The sequence below is a fragment of the Capra hircus genome, chromosome 10 (genome assembly GCF_001704415.2).
Source record: "Capra hircus breed San Clemente chromosome 10, ASM170441v1, whole genome shotgun sequence".
NCBI classification, from domain to species: domain Eukaryota; kingdom Metazoa; phylum Chordata; class Mammalia; order Artiodactyla; family Bovidae; genus Capra; species Capra hircus.
In genome coordinates this window covers 89,808,219-89,828,472 of record NC_030817.1, presented here as the reverse complement: position 1 = coordinate 89,828,472, position 20,254 = coordinate 89,808,219, and the positions used below count along the sequence as shown (strand labels likewise).

The 20,254-nt window shown below is 38.5% G+C and overlaps 1 protein-coding gene across 2 annotated transcripts in view; it reads right to left on the bottom strand.

Annotated features, from left to right (window-relative positions):
- Positions 1–18,446, bottom strand: part of STYX (serine/threonine/tyrosine interacting protein) — a 48,665-nt gene extending 30,219 nt beyond the window's left edge. For both annotated transcript variants that reach the window (XM_018053665.1, XM_018053666.1), the window contains exons 1-3: positions 18,084–18,446; positions 4,414–4,446; positions 638–691 (exon numbers count right to left, since the gene is read on the bottom strand). In XM_018053665.1, the coding sequence (XP_017909154.1) occupies positions 638–691; positions 4,414–4,446; positions 18,084–18,140 (144 nt within the window). In that variant the 5' untranslated portion in view covers positions 18,141–18,446. The remainder of the gene's footprint in view (positions 1–637; positions 692–4,413; positions 4,447–18,083) is intronic.

Below are 20,254 nucleotides of genomic sequence, written 5' to 3'. Positions count from 1 at the left end.
TGCTATTAATACATACATCTGAATGAGATCTACCCTTTCAATTGTGTAACTGAAGAAATAGATTTCAGCGTAAATATACAGGACACCTAGATATATAATACAATACTTTACAACCTGGAGGTTCTAGATCTCCATAGCTTGGAAAAACAAACAAAATTTGAATCATTTCAATTAAAATATGTAGGTTCTATGAATGTATTTGTACACGCTCATCACGCATATTCTATTTTACCCTTTAACTAATATGTTAAATAATCTTATTTGGGGATTTAATTACATCTCATATTTCTCAGAAACTATAATTAGCAATTACAGATGTCCAATATCCAGATTAGCAATATCAGGTATCTTGGAAGGTAAATAAATTATTAAAGGTCCGTTTGGGGCAAGTATTTTAAACACACGGATTTCATGAGGAAAATAAAAATACAAAACCTCACTTGTGATTTGTTGTTAAACACTTGAGAATCACTGATCCAATAAAATCTGAAAAGAAGTAGGTACTCCAGAGTCACAATTACTGGTAATATGCAATATCAGTGGACCCTTCCTCAAACAAAACTTTTTCTACTAAAAAAACTTACCCCAACTAGTTGGTTAATAAGGTCTACTGATGACTCTAATTTAAAGTTCTTACCTTGCTTTTCATGGCAGAAGAATATGGGCCTAAAAACAAACCAGGCAGAATTTCCTAGAAAAAAATATTGAGCTATTTACCACCAGTAATTTAAATCTACACAAAATATGTACCATGTAAGTATTTTCATAGCTGTTATAATAATTTGCTTAAAAGTTTATTATTTAGGGAGAATTTTCTAGCAACACTGAGCAAATGACTGGGAAGAGAAATGCAGATGTGCTGTATATAACAGGATGACACATTTAAAATTTAAATTAATTCTGAAAAGTCAGGTATTTGAACTTCCACAGTGCTTTTTTATAAGCAGTCTGAAAATTAGTATTTTTGTCTTTTAGTATAATTAGTATTGTTGTCTTTTCGATTACTAAAACACCTCTAATTTTACTTCTATTCTCTGCTACAATCTAGAAATTAAAGTTATAAAAAATATCATCCTTTTGGAATTACACAAAATCTTATTCAGTCAAATGAAAAGTAGCACAAGATTCAGCAATTTAAATAAATAACATCTGAATCATGAATTAAAATTTATTCTATGAGAATTCAATATAGAAGCTCTTCAGAAGGGATATACCATACCCTATATACTAATACAATTTTGTACTTCAATTCTATGGGATATCAGAATTATTTGTGTATAGATTTAATTTAATAGCTTCTTATATGTAGAAACTAGATTTTACTCATCTTTGCATTCCCCATAGCACCAAGTAAAATACCTCACAGGTAATCATGTATTTTTAATAAGTGAATTTTCACTAAGAGAAACAGGTTTTTTAGAGGTCAAGGAATTCCTGAGGAGAGACACTGCTTGACCTTGGGAGTGGCAGAGCTGAAAAACTCAACAAAAAGTTTTGCTATGTAGTAAGTTCAGTTCAGCTGCTCAGTCATAGCCGAACTCTTTGCGACCCATGGACTGCAACACGCCAGGCTTCCTTGTCCATCACCGAGTCCCAGAGCTTATTCAAACTCATGTCCATCAAGCCATTGAAGCCATCCAATCATCATCCTCTGTTGTCCCCTTATTCTCCCACCTTCAATCTTTCCCAACATCGGTGTCTTTTCAATGAGTCACTTCTTCACATAAGGAGCCCAAAGGATCGGAGTTTCAGCTTCAGTATCAGTCCTTCCAATGAATATTTAGGACTGCTTTCCTTTAGGATGGACTGATTGGATCTCCTTGCAGTCCAAGGGACTCTCAACAGTCTTCTCCAACATCACAGTTGAAAAGCATCAATTCTTTGGCACTCAGCTTGCTTTATAGTCCAACTCTCATATCCATACGTGACTACTGGAAAAACTATAGCTTTGACTAAATGGACCTTTGTTAGCAAAGTAATGTCTCTGTTTTTTAATATGCTGTCTAGGTTGGTAATAGCTTTTCTTACAAGGAGCAAGTGTCTTTTCATTTCATAGTGGCAGTCAACATCTGCCGTGATTTTGGAGCCACCCAAAATAAAGTCTCTCACTATTTGCCCATCTACTTGCCATGAAGTGATGGGACCGGATGCCGTGATCTTAGTTTTCTGAATGTTGAGATTTAAGCCAACTTTTTCACTCTCCTCTTTTACTTTCATCAAGAGGCCCTTTAGTTCTTCTTCACTTTCTGCCATAAGGGTGGTGTCATTTGCATATCTGAGGTTATTGATACTTCTCCTAGCAATCTTGATTCCAGCTTCTACTTCATCAAGCCCGGCATTTTGCATGATGCACTCTGTATATAAGTTAAATAAGCAGGGTGACAATATACAGCCTTGACATACTCCTTGTCTGATTTGGAACCAGTCTGTTGTTCCATGTCTAGTTCTAACTGTTGCTTCCTGACTGCCATACAGATTTCTCAGGAGGCAGGTAAAGTGGTCTGGTATACCTATCTCTTTAAGAATTTTTCAGTTTGTTATGATACACACAGTCAAAGGCTTTGGCGTAGTCAATAAAGCATAAGTAAATGTCTTTCTGGAAATCTCTTGCTTTTTTGATGATCCAGCGGGTGTTCACAATTTGATCTCTCGTTCCTCTGCCTTTTCTAAATCCAGCTTGAATATCTGGAAGTTCACAGTTCACATACTGTTGAAGCCTGGCTTGGAGAATTTTGAGCATTACTTTACTAGCGTGTGAGATGAGTGCAACTGTGCAGTAGTTTCAATATTCTTTGGCATTGCCTTTCTTTGGGATTGGAATGAAAACTAACCGTTTTCAGTCCTGTGGCCACTGCTGAGTTTTCCAAATTTGCTGGCATATTCACTGCAGCACTTTCACAGAATCATCTTTTAGGATCTGAAATAGCTCAGCTGGAATTCCATCACCTCCACTAGCTTTGTTCATAGTGATACTTCCTAAGACCCACTTGACTTTGGACTTTAGGACGTCTGACTCTAGGTTGAGTGATCACACCATTGTGATTATCTGGGTCATGAAGATCTTTTTGTATAGTTCTTCTGTGTATTCTTGCCACCTCTTCTTAATATCTTCTGCTGTTAGTTCCATACCATTTCTGGCCTTTATTGTGCCCATCTTTGCATGAAATGTTCCCTTGGTATCTATTTTCTTGAAGAGATCTTTAGTCTTTCCCATTCTATTGTTTTCCTCTATTTCTTTGCACTGATCACTGAAGAAGGCTTTCTTATCTTTCCTTGCTTTTCTTTGGAACTCTGCATTCAAATGGGTATATCTTTCCTTTTCTCCTTTGCCTTTACCTTCCCTTCTTTTCTCAGCTATTTGTAAGGCCTCCTCAGACAACCATTTTGCCTGTTTGCATTTCTTTTTCTTGAGGATAGTCTTGATCACTGTCTCCCATACAATGTCAAGCTATCACTAATTCATTCATCCCATATTGTATTTTTTTTCCATAAATTCCCTTTATTAAATGTTGGTTTGTACCATCCAGAAAATAGTCTTTATCAATTTCCTGTGGAAAATTCACCTGCTTATTCTTTATTTAAAATTTAAAAAAATTTAATTTCAGTATAGTAGATTTATAATATTATAGTTTCAGGTGTATAGCATAGTAATTCAGTATTTTTGCAGATTATACTCCATTAAATGTTATTATACAGTAATGGCTATAATTCTTTATCTGATACAATAAAAACGTTGTTATTTTACACATAGGCGTTTTTAATCTCTTAATCCCAGACACCTAATTTGTCCCACCACACTTTTGTCTCTCCTTTGGTAACCACTAGTTTGCTTTCTGTATCTCTGTAATTGCTAAGTCGTGTCCGACACTTTGCGACCCCATGGACTGTAATCTGCCAGGCTCCCTTGTCCATGGGATTCTCCAGTCAAGAATACTAGAGTGGGTTGCCATTTTCTCCTCCACATAGTGTGAGTATTCAACTCAATCTTCTGGAGAACTTCACTAAATTAACTGAAGTTGACTGGAAATCAGACACAAATGTGAACAATTAAGCGAAAAGGGTGATCTGCTTTACAGTCTACTCTCCAGAGTTTATCCAAACTACACAAACACAGAAAGCAAACTGCTTTCAGAAATAATACAAATACTGTGCCCAATTTTTCAGATGAAGAAAAACAAAGTGACTCATTAAGCACATACATATATAACTATTTCAGTAATTCTAAGAAATTTCATCTCCCATCTTTTTAAGAGCCACAATTAACTTTTAATATGTTAATATTTAAAATACTCAGTGATGAACCTACAGATCATGAGTCAATGGGACTCAAATCCTTTGTGAAATTAGGTTAAATTATTTAATAATGATAGTAACAGTAATACAGGTTGGCTGGAATAAAGAAGGTTGTCATACCTGCATCTCTCGTCTCATAGGGTAGGTCCACTCCTTAAAAATGGAAGGAAAACATAAGAAAAGTAAATAACATTATGAAAAATGTCACCCAATTAAAGGTCAAAGATGTAATATACAAATGTACGGATTTTTTAAAAATACATTATACTTAGAGAATATTCTATAAACACAGCAGATCAAGTGGCTTCATAAATATGTGAAAATTTAACTGACAAGAAACAATGATTAAGTTGACTCTAAGTAGTCAGGCCTCCAAAATTATGATTATGTCACTTTAAAACAGACTGAATAGTTCAGTAATTAAAAGTATAGGTATTCCAGATGTTTCTCGCAAAAATGATACTCTAAATCAGAGATGTAAAACAGACACCTTGTCATTTTGCCACCTCTAATCAATTGACAGTAGATAGCTATTGGGCTTCCCTTGTGCCTCAGCTGGTAAAGAATCTGCCTGCAACGCGAGAGACCTGGGTTTGACCCCTGGGTTGGGAAGATCCCCTGGAGAAGGGAAAAGCTACCCATTCCACTATTCAGGCCTGGAGAATTCCATGGACTGTATAGTCCATGGGGTTGCCAAGTCGGACACGACTGAGCGACTTTCACTTTATTGGCCTCTCTGATAGCTCAGCCAGTAAAGAATCTGCCTGCAAAGCAGAAGACCCTTGTTCAATTTCTGGGTTGGGAAGATCCGCTGGAGAAGGGATAGGCTACCCACTCCAGTATTCATGGGATTCCCCTGTGGCTCAGCTGGTAAACAATCTGCCTGCAATGCAGGAGACCTGGGTTCGATCCCTGGGTAGGGAAGATCCCCTGGATAAGGGAAAAGCTATCCACTCCAGTATTCCGGCCTGGAGAATTCTATGGACTGTATACTCCATGGGGTTGCAGAGTTGGACACGACTGAGCAACTTTCACTTTCAGACAGCTATTAATTAAACCCTATGTGGAGAAAAATTCAAGGAAGAAAAGAGTGCTGTGGTCATTGAACATCTGCAACGGATGAAAAAAGAACAGAATATGATAGGTATTTATCTGCCATGCCTGATCTAAACTGCTAGATGCTTATCAAATAGCCTTTCCCATATCTCACTTGGGCTTGATTCTGTCTAGTTCAAGCCCCTTTAAAGATACACTTTACATCAGTACAGAGTTCATTCTTGGAATGCAGACCAAAATAAAATAGTTAGAAAGGGAAGCCACTCAGTCATGTCCGACTCTGCGACCCCATGGACTGTAGCCTACCACGCTCCTCCATCCATTGTCCTTCGGATTTTGCAGGCAAGAGTAGGGTGGCCATTTCCTTCTCCATGCAAAATGCCAACGCAAAATGGCAAAGATAGAAAAAGTTAGAAGAAGAAAAAAGCAATTACAGTGAGTTGAAATGAGGAATCAAATACACTACAGGTAGTCTTCATTTGTAAATGGACTACATTCTATAAGTTTCTAGCTTAGTTGCTTGAAACTCAGAATTAAAAATAGTAATTAGGTTTCTAAAATTAAAACTGCAAAAAGGTTTTTTAAATTTCTTTAGAAAATTTTAGAATTACAGATAAGTTAAAAAAATGTACAAAGAATTCCCTTTACCCTCTATCCAGATTCCCCAAGTCAGAAAAGTATTTTTAACACAGAAGGTAGAAATGTTATACTTCTGTAATGTAAAGAGAGAATATATACTCCTACAATGACCATCAGCATTCCTTTTTTTTTTTTTTATAAAGAGAAACAAAATAAATTTTTTGTTTCAAATCTTGAAACTCTCAACAATGTAGAATTGGTCTATAAACCCTGAGAAACCAAATGACTGTTAAAATATATCTTCCAAAGTATCTTTAGCTTTGCACAGTGGCAGTATCATAGCCAATGAAGTTTAACTGAGGCATATTAACTGTAAATTCAAAAGTATCTTTAAATGCACAGATGAACTAAGTGAGGGTCCCCAGACAGACACACACTCACAAACACAAGAAAGCACAAACCCAGCAAGGGCAGTAAACACTGAAACACAGCATCCTGAGAAGATCTGCTAGTCTTTTCAGTCTTATGTTTCTGTTCTTTTTTTTTTAATAAAAAATAAAATTTTATTCATATCTTACACTTAACAAAAATGTTGTAGACTTAGATGTGAACCCAAAATAACAACTTTTAGAAGAAAACATATGAGAATATTTTTGTGACTGGGTTAGGCTAATACTTCTTAAATATGACACCAAAATCACAATACATAAAAGAAAAAATTCAATAAACTGGACTTCCATCATGATACAAATATCTGTTGTGTGTAAGAAGCATTCACAGTTAAAAACTGAAATTGGAGCCATGAACTGGAGAAAATACTTGTAAGGAATGTATTTGATAAATAAACTGTATCTATATAGAACATAAAAAGAACTCTTAAAACCCAATAATAAGATTTGAAGAAACAACAAGGAGATTGAATTAGTGATCAAAATCATCCCAACAAAGAAGTCCAGAACCAGACAACTTCACTGGTAAATTCAACCAAATATTCAAAGAAGAATTAGTATCAATCCTTTACTAACTTTCCCAAAAAACAAAAAAACTGGGAACACTTTTCAAACTCATTTTATGAGGACAGCAGGTTGTTCAGTCCCTAACTCATGTCCAACTCTTGCTGACCCTATGGACTGCAGTAGGCCAGGCTTCTCTGTTCTCCACTATCTCCCAGAAAGTGAAAGTCACTCAGTGGAGTCTGACTCTTTGCAACCCATGGACTGTACAGTCCATGGAATTCTCCAGGCTGGAATACTGGAGTGGGTAGCCTTTCCCTTCTCCAGAGGATGTTCCCAACCCAGGGACTGAACCCAGGTTTCCCGCATTGCAGGTGAATCGCCAGTATTCTGGAGAATTCCAAGAACTGTATAGTCCACGAGGTCGCAACAAGTTGGACATGACTTAGCAACTTTAACTATCATTATCTCCCAGAATTTATTCAAAATCCTGTTCACTGAGTTGATGATGCTATCTAACCATCTTATCCTCTGCCACACCCTTCTCCTTTTCCCTTCAATCTTTCCCAGCATCAGGATCTCTTACCATGAGTCGGCTCTTAAAATGGATGTAAGAATGAAGTGCTAAAATGACCAATCTGAATGTAGAGCTCAGATAATTTTCACAAATATACTTACCCACAAAATCACAACACAGATGGAGATTTCCATCATCCTAGAAAGTTCCCTCTTTCCTCTTCTCAGTCAGTATCTCCTGTCCTCAGATTGACTCTTATCATTACAGATTTTAGTTTTGTCTGTCCTAGAACTTCATGTAAGTGGAATCATTTGTTGTTTAGTCACTAAGTCGTGTTCAACTCTTTTGTGACCCCATGGACCAGAGCCCACTCAGCTCCTCTGTCCATGGGATTCCCCAGGCCAGAATACTGGAGAGGGTTGCCAGTTCCTTCTCCAGATCTTCCAAACCGAAAGATCAAACCCTCATCTCTTGCACTGGCGGGAGAATTATTTACTAATGAACCACCAGGAAAGAATCATACAGCAGTACTATTTTAGGTCTGGTTTATCTCAACCTAATGTCTATGAGATTCATCTATGCTGTTGCGTATGTCAGTAATTTATTGCTGTGCAGTCACAACTGACTCCTTCTCCTGTTCATGGAGATTTAAGTAGCTTTCAGGTTTGGGCAATTATGAATAATGGTGCTGTGAAAACTCTTTTATATGACCTTTGATGGACATATGCATTTATTTCTCTCGAATATATAAGTGGCAATTAAATGACAATCAGAGTAAGCCTATATCTGGCTTTACCAGACACTGTCAAAAGTTTTCCAAAAGCAATTTATGCCCCCACCAGCAATGGATGGGAGTTTTAGTTGTTCCACATTCTCACCATGGTCTTACTTTAAATGGCACTGCACTTGAGAGAAAGCCTAGGACCTGCTCAAAGTGGGAAACGAGATTATGACCAAAACGCTGGGTCCCCAAGGGGCAATACCTTCAGTGAAAACACGCTGGAGGGAGTAGAAGATTACTTTATCCCCACAGAAATGAGTACCCCTGCCTTTCCTATCTTTGGGTCTGAGTAGGTGGTGGTGGTACTAGTGGGATGAGGTCTTAACCAGTCTGACTCATGAGACCAAGTGAAAATTTAATGTCAAGTTGTCCTGAATAGATAGTGTCCTGGGAGAAGTAAATGCATTTTCTCTCTGAAGGAACATACCCTAAACCTAAATCAGTAATAATTCAAAAGCTAAGTTCTAAGAACTCACAATTTAAAAATTCATTTAAAAAAGGAGGAAATAAGCCAGTATCAGAAGCCATACAACTGAATCACATCCACAAAAACTTCAGATATTAATTACAACAATAAAAAATATTGCTGTCTTTGTGGATATGATAAAACATTCACTATGAAAGTACCCTTCAGTTCAGTTCAGTCTCTCAGTCGTGTCCAACTCTTTGCAACCCCATGAACTGCAGCACGCCAGGCCTCCCTGTCCATCACCATCTCCCGGAGTTCACTCAGACTCACGTCCATCGAATCAGTGATGCCATCCAGCCATCTCATCCTCTGTCGTCCCCTTCTCCTCCTGCCCCCAATCCCTCCCAGCATCAGGGTCTTTTCCAATGAGTCAACTCTTTGAATGAGGTGGCCAAAGTACTGGAGTTTCAGCCTCAGCATCAGTCCTTCCAAAGAACACCTAGGACTGATCTCCTTTAGAATGGACTGGTTGGATCTCCTTGCAGTCCAAGGGACTCTCAAGAGTCTTCTCCAACACCACAGTTCAAAAGCATCAATTCTTCGGCACTCAGCTTTCTCCACAGTCCAACTCTCAAATTCATATATGATCACTAGAAAAACCACAGCCTTGACTAGACGGACCTTTGTTAGCAAAAAAAATCTCTGCTTTTGAATATGCTATCTAGGTTGGTCATAACTTTCCTTCCAAGGAGTAAGTGTCTTTTAATTTCATGGCTGCAATCACCATCTGCAGTGATTTTGGAGCCCCCCAAAATAAAAGTCTGACACTGTTTCCACTGTTTCCCTATCTATTTCCCATGAAGTGATGGGACCAGATGCCATGATCTTCATTTTCTGAATGCTGAGCTTTAAGCCAACTTTTTCACTCTCCTCTTTCACTTTCATCAAGAGGCTTTTTAGTTCCTCTTCCCTTTCTGCCATAAGGGTGGTGTCATCTACATATCTGAGGTTATTGATATTTCTCCTGGCAATCTTGATTCCAGCTTGTGCTTCTTCCAGCCCAGTTGTTTCTCATGATGTACTCTGCATATAAGTTAAATAAACAGGGTGACAATACACAGCCTTGATGATGCTGTAAAGAGCAATACTGCATAGGAACCTGGAATGTTAGGTCCATGAATCAAGGCAAATTGGAAGTGGTCAAACAGGAGATGGCAAGAGTGAACACTGACATTCTAGGAATCAGCGAACTAAAATGGACTGGAATGGGTGAATTTAACTCAGATGACCATTATATCTACTACTGTGGGCAGGAATTCCTTAGAAGAAATGGAGTAGCCATCATGGTCAACTAAAGAGTCCGAAATGCAGTACTTGGACGCAATCTCAAAAACAAGAGAATGATCTCTCGTTTCCAAGGCAAACCATTCAATATCATGGTGACCCAAGCCTATGTCCCAACCAGTAACGCTGAAGAAGCTGAAGTTGATCGGTTCTATAAAGACCTACAAGACCTTTTAGAATTACACCCAGAAAAGATGTCCTTCTCATTATAGTGGACTGGAATGCAAAAAAAAAAAAGAGTACCCTTAAGTATAACCAAAAATTAAGAAATCAATTTTTTCAAGACCCAAAAGGAATATGTAGAACTGAAAATGTACAACTGAAATGAAAAGTCATCAGATAGGCTAAACAGAAGAAAGGACACTGTTAAAGAGAGAATTTGTGAATTAGAAAACAGAACTAATGAAATGACCTAAATCCAGAGTTGGAAAATATGAGCAGTTAACAGACAGGTAAGATATAAGTAAAAGGTCTAACATCCATAGAATCTAAGTTCTAGAAGGAAGGGTGAAAAAATAAAGGGGACATATTATATACAATATTAATATGAATTTCCCAAAACTATTAAAGGTACCTTAGAAATAGGCAGCTTATAAGGAAAAGAAATGCACAGATAAACAGGAAAAGAGGAAACTGCTCAGCATAGCAAACACAGAAAGAAGATTTTTTTTTTCACACACTAAAAGCAAATAGAAGAATGGAAAATATGAATAGAGGCCAGAAGATCTACATATATGCAGCCAATTAATTTTCCTGAAAAGACACCAATGTAATTCAATGGAGAAAGAAAAGTCTTTCAGCAGGTGATGCTGGAAATAACTGAATAAATGTCTGGAAAATAAAATAAATGTTGATCCTGACCACACATGCACACATGTGCACACACACAAATGTCTCATGTGTCTTCATTGTTGTAATCTACTTCCAATACTTGATGACAGTGCTTGGCACACAGTCAATCAAAGAGATGCAGCTTTGTGTGGTCTATGAGACTTGACCCAAATAATGTTTGACTCCTGTGTGCTTAGGAGCTCAGTTGTGTTCAACTCTCAACAGCCCCGATGGACTGTAGCCTGCCAGGATTCTCTGTCCATGGAATTTCCCAGGCAGGAACACTGGAGTGGGCTGTCATTTCCTCTTTCAGGGATCTTCCCAACCCAGGGATCAAACCTACCTTCCATCTCCTGCATTGGCAGACAGGTTCTTTACCACTAATGCCACCTGGGGAAGTCAGTGGGCACTCAATAGTTGTTGAATGAATGAAAAAAAAGTATGTGTGTTTGTGTGTAAACATAAATGCAAAAATGATATAATTTCTAGAAGAAAACACAGAAGAATATCTGCAACCTTGGGAAACGAAACAATGTCTTAAAGAGAACACAAAAGGTACTAAGCACAAAGGAAAAAAATTTAGTAAGTTCGATTTAATGAAAATTAAAAAATTCTGATCAACTGAAGTATACTGCTAAGAAAACAAAAGATCAAGCCACAAACTGAAAGAAAATATTTGTAGTACATATATTCAACAAAAGACTTGTATCCAAAATACAAAATACCAACAATAAAGTGAAAACCTAATTTTTAAAATGGGAAAATAAGTGAACAGACATCTCATGGAAGGTAACTAAAAGGCCAATATCACATGAAAACATGCTCAACATCATTAGTCAGTCATTAAGGAAATTCAAATTAAAACTACTACATACCCACTAATGACTAATGTTAAAAAGTGACAGTACTATATATGCCAGTGTTGATGTGGAGCCAGTGGGACTCTCAAACACTGCTGATGGGAGTATAAAATGAAATGCTAATGATACACTTACTCTATTAATTGAGCAATTCTTAACAAAGATTTGCTAAAGAGAAATGAAAACATAAGTCCACCAAAAAGACTTGTCCAAGAGTATTCAAAGCAGCTTTATTCATCATAACCCCAAACGTCTATACATAGTATACTCATACAATTAAACAGTACTCAGCGACAAAAAAGAATCAACATCTCATAAACACAACAGAGATGAACTTCACAGATACTATGATCAGTGAAAAAAGTCACAAATGAAACAGTTTCTTTTGCATGATTCCATTTATATGAAGTTCAAGAACTGACAAAACTACACTATGGCTATAGAAATTATAATATTCATTGCCTAATGTGGGGTGTGGTAGGGGCTGCTTGGAAACATGAGCTAACTTCCTATGTTGGGAGAAATGGTCTATATCTTGATAGAAGCAGTAAACACTGGTGTATATATTTAACAAAACTCATTCATTGTACATAATATCTGCATTATACTCTATGTAAATTTTATAATCTCTATCAAAAGGAGAGAGAATCCGGACAAAGACAACAGATTACATATAAAGAAAAGATAATTCAACTAACTGATTTCTCAACTAAAAGAATGAAACGCCAGAAGACAGAAGAGTAATACATTCAAAGTGGTGAAATAAATAACTGTTAGTCTAGGATACATATTGAGAAAATCATCTTTCAAGAACAAGAGTGAGATAAAAGACAATTCCATACAAACAAAAGAGAGTTTACTACCAGCAGACTCTTATTAAAGAACATCTAATGTTTTTTTTAAGAAAAAGTACTGCTGTCTCTATTTTACATTTCTACTTTAGGCACTGAGAGCCTACATAACCTGACTTCAAGTAGTTTGTTCATCACTACACTATACAGTCTTTCAATGTAAGAAGGAACTATAAACAAACATACAGTTATACTTTAACAAATATAGACTATATGATTAGCTTATAGAGATTAATAGAATAGGAAAAAGTATATGATTTACAAGCCAGTAGAGGGGTAAATGTAATCAAACTGTACAAACTGAATTGTTTATCTGCTTTTATAACTTACCAATATATTATAACCTTCTTATATTGAAAAAATGTTAAACAAGTCAAATACTCTTGTCACTTTAGTCACAGAACCCTTAACCATTGAGCACAGTACCTGCAAAGAATATGCATTGAGGAGATTCACGGCACTACACTCTATGGATCTTACTTTTCTTTTTTAAAGATTCTCTAGCAGCCTTATATTCTGAAAAAACTTGTCAGAGTTGTGAGAAAGAATGTAATTAAAGAAATGTGTACATTTGAATTTACCAAAACTGAAATAGCTACATTATGTGTGACAAAAGAAGAACAACAGAGGACCATATATAGAGAAGTGGTGTACATATATTCTAGGGAATATGAGGCAATATACCTGATGGCACTTAAAGCCACAGGAAAAACATGTGCTTCCTTCTGGTGTCAATTTTATCATAAATTCCACCTCCCTCAAACCCCCTGAGGAAAAAAATATTTTCACTGACCACTATCTTAGAACATTCATATTAAAACAAACATGAACATATGAACAGAATTCAAAATTTACATGAATTTTTAAGTGAAACAAGAGGCTTCAAATAAATTTTGAGCTTCTCATAAGGTTGTATTCGATAGAACACATATGCTGTATTTACAGAAGACATAATAAAGGAGTAAGAAGCAAGCTGTATAGAAGAGAATGAAAAATTACTCCTATTCACCGGACAGATAAAAATTACTCCTATTCACCTGTTATATGACTTGCTGTAACAGGCATGGTTCCTTTGAAACCTAGAACGTCTTTTCTCATAGAAAATTTCATTTGGAGCATTTCCTGGTGTCAGCATCAGATCCTGATCTCAGAACAAATCTTAACAAATGCCTTGTCTACCAATTCTGCCTTTACATCAGGACTTTGAAAGTCATTTATGCTCACAGTCTTGCTCTACCAGACATGTATCTGTCTGAACATATATCTAATAACCAAGTCTTGCATATATCACACTCAACCTTAATCTCAGCCTGCCCACATTGTTTCAAAAATCCACCTCTTTAGAGATGCTAGTGTTAATGAAGCAGACTCTCATTATAACTGATATGATGTATTTTGAGTTACTCCTGTAATTAATTAGTAGAATCAATTTCCCAAACTCTGCTGATTAGCCGAGCAGTCCAACTATGTTTCTCAAACCACAGCAAGCCAGTTAAGCCAAAATATCCTTAATTGTGAAACACACCATGCTTCTGATGGGAATTCACAAGTGAAAATCCTTCAATCAATAATGAGCTAGAAGATACCACATATTAAAACGTCTTTCAGGCTCTCTTCTTACTTCTCAAGCAAATGACCTATAATAAAGTCACACTTAGGGGACAGAAAAAATGCTATAAAAATGTTCAAAGACCAATAAACAAATAAATGTACCAACTTACGCTAGTTGAAACATAATGTTTACAAATACCAAGAGGACTGTTTAAACAACAGGTTGGGGCAGTTAAGGGAAAAAAAATCAGAATACTATACCTGAGCTGGGACACTTCACAAAACAGAAAAAGCAGTATTATAGTTTCTTTCACTGCTCCCCACCCCCAAAAAGGTCCTCTTCAGAGTAAGCTCTTTCCTTCTGGCCTAGCTCAAGTTCTGCTTAAACCAAAGGACCAAAAGAGATTTTTACTTTAAAAATGAGAGGGTTGGGAGGATATGGAAAAACAGAGAAGTAGTCCAAATCAGTTATTTCTAAACTAACTGCCACTGGAATTATCTAGTTCCATCTTAAACCAATTAACTCAGAAAAGGAGTCCAGGCTTGGTTATTTTTCAGAAGTTCCTTGAGTGAGCCTACCCTTGTTGTTTAGTCGCTCAGTGGTTCCCGACTCTTTGTGACCCCTTGGACTCCTCTAGCCCACCAGGCTCCTCTGTCCATGGGATTTCGCAGCAAAGAATACCGCAGTGTGTTGCCATTTCTTCCTCCAGGAAATCCTCCCAATCCAGTAATCAAACCTGAGTAGCCTGCATTGCAGGCAAATTCTTTACAGCTGAGCCACTGGGGAAGTCCAGCAAGTGCTACAGAAGCTCAGACACCTGGGCATTGAACTAATCTGGAGATGGGAGAGTGGACACGAGGAACTGGCAAAATCAGGGAAAGCTTCTCTGAAGATATGATGCCTCAAGTGGGATCTAGGCCAAGAATAAGTAGTTAATCAGGAGAGGGCAAGGGGAATGTGCTGGCAGTCATGGCAGGGGAAAATTGTAGCTTAAAGGCTTCTAAGGTAGGGAGAAAAACATAGAAGCATTCCAGAAATGGAGAGAAGGTGACTATGGATAGGGCCCGAATGGAGCAAGGGGAAGAGTTGCTCATAACATGATTAAGAGAGGCAGGTGATGCCAGTTCACACAGGACCATGCTGATGACATTAAGGGTCTGAACTTCATCCTCAAAACAACAGGAAATTACAGCAATTTTAAAGGAATGACAATCTTTTTGCAAGCTGATCTAAATTTTTGCTAGCAACCATCCTAGGAAGACTGCTCTATGCAGTATTTCAAGAAACTTGGAAGTAATATTTTTATAGAGGTGACAGGATCATAAAGTTATCATATCCTGATTACATCAATCATTAACAGTCTTCACTGAAATTACTGTACTTGAATTTTTTTACTTAAGCAAGACTGGCATGTGATTGGGAGTGCTTCCTATGTGGAAAAAACTATGCTGGCTAGTCACCATAATCGTGTAAGATCATTTGCCACTTTACATATTTCACTGGAAATTAAAAAATTAACATTGTTTTATTAGACACTTTACCATGTGTAATTAACTAGATGCCCTATTTAATTGATGATTATTTATAGTTCTGTCTGGCCAGAAAGCATCTTCCACCTTCTGTGAAATGCTCCTATCATCTTGGTGGGAGGGCTACCAATGATAAACTTCGGTCCCCTTAGCCCAGGAAGTGTGCGACCTAGACTGGATCCCTCACTATACTCACCCCTTCCTGGCTCTCCTGACTGATACCAAGGATAAGCCAATCCACTAGATTTTAAACACTAAAGCTTAGAGAAAAGTGCCTTTCCCCCTTAATGTGAATGCTCTAAGGGTCTGACCCTCAAGCAACTGATGGTCAAACTTGATACCTGTGGAGAAGCCCAAGAAAAAGAACAGATCTTGACAGAAAATAGAGACAGGCATTAACGAAAGGCAGGGGCAGTACTGCTGCATTTTAATACCATCTAGTCAAGTCTGTTAGTGTTAAAGACTGAGCCACTTCACTTTCACTTTTCACTTTCATGCACTGGAGAAGGAAATGGCAACCCACTTCAGTGTTCTTGCCTGGAGAATCCCAGGGACGGAGGAGCCTAGTGGGCTGCCGTCTATGGGGTCACACAGTCGGACACCACTGAAGCGTCTTAGCAGTTCAGTTCAGTTCAGTCGCTCAGTCGTGTCTGACTCTTTGCGACCCCATGAATCACAGCACACCAGGCCTCCCTGTCCATCACCATCTCCCGGAGTTCACTCAGACTCACATCCATCAAGTCCGTGATGCCATCCAGCCATCTCATCCTCGGTCATCCCCTTCTCCTCCTGCCCCCAATCCCTCCCAGCATCAGAGTCTTTTCCAATGAGTTAACTCTTCGCATGAGGTGTCCAAAGTACTGGAGCTTCAGCTTTAGCATCATTCCTTCCAAAGAAATCCCAGGGTTGATCTCCCTCAGAATGGACTGGTTGGATCTCCTTGCAGTCCAAGGGACTCTCAAGAGTCTTCTCCAACACAACACTTAGTAGTAGCTGCAGTCAAGTCTCTGAGACCAGTTTGCACTCCAAACTTTCTGGATTTAGTTACTTCTTTTCCTTGTTACTTACGCTCCTCTGGTTTCTGTCACTTGTAACTGAGAGATAACAAACATCCAGTGCTACAGAATAAGGAACGATCTGGCTTTCAGTAGACGATATGAATATCATTATGTACTAGGGTTAAGTATTACTTCTCTCCAACACAGGAAAAGCAGCAAGTAGGAAAGAAGCAAGCTGTGTTCCTAAGAATTTTACAATCTTTGCAAAGATAAGATGTATTATCATTTAATAAGATTAGATGCAAAGTATGTAAACATTTTAAACTAGAACTATTAAGACGAGAACAGGGAAGAATTGAGGTGTATTTAAAAGGACAATGAATTAAGAATGAGGACACCAAAGTGCACTAGGAATACCATTTATTCTTAGTAAGCTACAATTTCTTCATCTTAAAAGTGGGAAAGCTCTACATTATTTCTAAGGTTGCCTAGTGTTGAAATTACTGAATCATTTCAAAGATATATAAGCATACTCTTCATTCACATTATTCCATATAAAAGAAAAAAGTATAAAATCATTCTTAACCTAACCTAAATTCTCTTTTTTCCTATTTGAATCTACTCTTAAAACATGAAATTCTCAAGGATTATCATCACAAGCAAATGATCCCCCAAATCAAAAAAAGTGAACCAACCACAAAAGAAGACATTTAATAGAATGAATACCTGCCATAAACTGATCTCTTAAAAGCAGAAATTGAGACTACTAGAGCGCATTCTGTCTTCAGAAAATTTCTAATTTAGTAGTCTCCAATACCATAAAGCATTTTAAACTAGGAATAGATGCGGGAAAATGCAATACAAATGATAGGGAGGGAAGATGTAAGGTGGGATGAAAAAAACCCCGAGTTAGAAATCAGGAGACCAAGTTATAAAGAATTTTATTCCCCATATTAATTTCCCTCCAAAGGGCAAGTTTTTTGACTGACGTTTTCAGATTCAAATGAGCTAGTTTCGTGACATTTTACTCTGATGATCACGGTTTGCCTCAAAAACACCAAAAATCAAATCAAACCAAAACAAACCAACTACTTCGGGAAACTTGTTAAGGCACACTTCCAAGTTCAGGCCCCACATCAATTCCACACGTGGGCTCAAGTGTCCCACAAGTCAATCGATGACACCAAAGATTATCCCTCAAAATGAGATTAAAAACATATCCTTGCATTGCTTTGGCAATAAAAGGGTTATCTTACTTGAAGTAAGTCCTCGACGCCGAATCGGGGGGAAAAAGGACTGAAGTAAGTAGACCAGACCCGGCCCGGGCGTCTCCGGAGGGGAAGAGGAACTCCGGGAGCCGTGGTCGGGGCAGACGGCCCCGGAGCGCGAGACTCCGCCCCGGGGTCCCGAGACGCCCTCAGGAGGCAACAGGGCTACCAGCAGGTGAAGGCTGCGACGGTTGGGGCCTGGGGTCCGCCCCTCGGCGAAGAGCCACTGAGGCCTGTGCGTGTTAGTCACTGCCAGACTCACCTCGGCGTCTTCTTTGCACTGTGGGAGCGAGGGGAACTCCAGCTTCACGTCCTCCATGGTCCTGGCCCGCGGGTTTGTGGGTGGGGCCGGGTAGGAGTGGGAGTTACCCGCCGGCCGACCCTCGGGCAGGCAGTGGCGGTGAAAGGAAAGGTAGACAGGAGGACTGACCGGGAGGCAGCGGGCTTACAACTAACACACGCAGACTATAGGGTCCCGGCGACAGCGGCGGCTACAGCCGGGAAGAGGGTTGGGCGGCTCGTATCCGGCCGCCATGCTGCTGCCGTCTTCCTCCCCCCGTGCTTCCGCGCCCCTCAGGCCGCCCAAGCTCTAGCACCAACACGAGCCCTACAACCGTCTCCCCTCCTTCCCCCTCCCTCCGTCCCCGCGCAGCCCCAGCCAATCCCAGCCTACGCTTGCCTTCGGCCCGCCCCGCCTGCGGCCGCCAGGTGTCAGCGCGCCGCCGCCCCGCCCCTTCGCGAGCGCGCAGACGCGGGGGGGCGGGGCCCCGGAGGCGCCCGGGCGGGAGCTCGCTAGATGTGGAGGAGGTGGGGCTGCCGCAGGAGAATGGACTGTCCTGGGAAAGGCAGTGGGATAATCTGAAACAACTCTGCCCTTTCTGGATCCAACGCAAATCCCTACTTTGGTGTAAGAACCCTGAAGACATCCTAGCCCCCATACGAAACTGGCATACGAAAGGAAACTACAGTTTTCTCCCTTCCTGAGAATCCTGCTCAATCTGTGGTGAGGTTATAACCAAAAGAGTAATGAAGAGTTCACCTGAAAATTATGTAATACGACACAGATAATGAAACACTCACTTTTATGCAAACCGAAACGGTGTACTTTTAACAATACTTGGGAATATGACAATTGGAAAATATCAAGAAAAAATCTTAAATAAGAAAAATTGATAGCTCACTAATTTGTACATAATACTGAAGGTCTCTTCCTTTAATTTTAAGCTTATTACACTTCAACGTATTAGTAAACTATAAACTATATGGCTTTCAGTATCTTTTTAAAAGGAGTTTTAATCGGTTAATACGATATTGTTAATAAAGTTCAGGTATATAACACTTTCTCTGGGCCTAGGGAGATAATGGTATCTTTTTTGTTTTTAAACAGATGAAGAAAATTAAGATTAGTGGAGGAACCCACACTTAAACATTCAAGATTTGTACACCAAACTTACTCTTAAAAACGACCCCCCGCCCCCCAACAACTGCAAATTACAATGGAAAGAATAAAAAAGATCACATTGATATTTGACCTAAACCTGACATCCTATTACTTTTTATAGTCATATTTATGAAACACACTAAATATACAGAGAAATAGAACTGTTTAATAATTTTTTAAGGATTAAATCGGCTAGTTTGAGGGTTCCATTTTCTTTACCACTATCTGTAAACGGTTCTCTTTTAGTCATAAAAAGGCAGGTATAACTCTGCTAGCAAGTTTTTTATTAGAAGAATGATTTTATAATTACCTGAGTCATATTCATTTCTTCAGTGTTTACTAAACTGAAGACAGTTTCTTTTTTTTAACTGCACCTTTAATAACATAATCTTAATTGATGCCCAATGATGATTTCCTGTTGTAATTTGTTAAAGCTTTAATTCCCACATAATATGAGAAAGAATTGTGTATAGGTAACAGAACTTTTGTTTTGAACACTTCTGACATCAACATCCCCTACATCAGACACTCTGAGCCTGGTATCCATAGATACCTATGGAATCCATGGGTCAGCTTGGGAAATAATACATCTCGCAAGTTTTAATATATGCAAAATTGTGTGTACATATGTGTAAGTTTTTCTGAGAAGAGTGTATAAACCTCAAAAGGAAATTATCATCTTACAAAAATCAAGAAAACCAAGTCACATTTAATAGCAAACATTACTTTTAATCATAATCTTAAAAAAAAGGTATGGATGTGCATATACTGTATCAATCAACTATCATACAGCCTAATCATAGAAGGCAAAAAATAAATAAAGACTTTCTGGAAGGAGGGATATACAGATATAGACTCTCTCTCGCTCTCTCTCTCTCTCTCACACACACACACACACACATCTATGTTACATATAGTAAAATGGTCTTGAACACTGAGTGTAGGTACTGTTTTCAAGTTCAAAAATCTACGATCTAAATACAACTTCATCT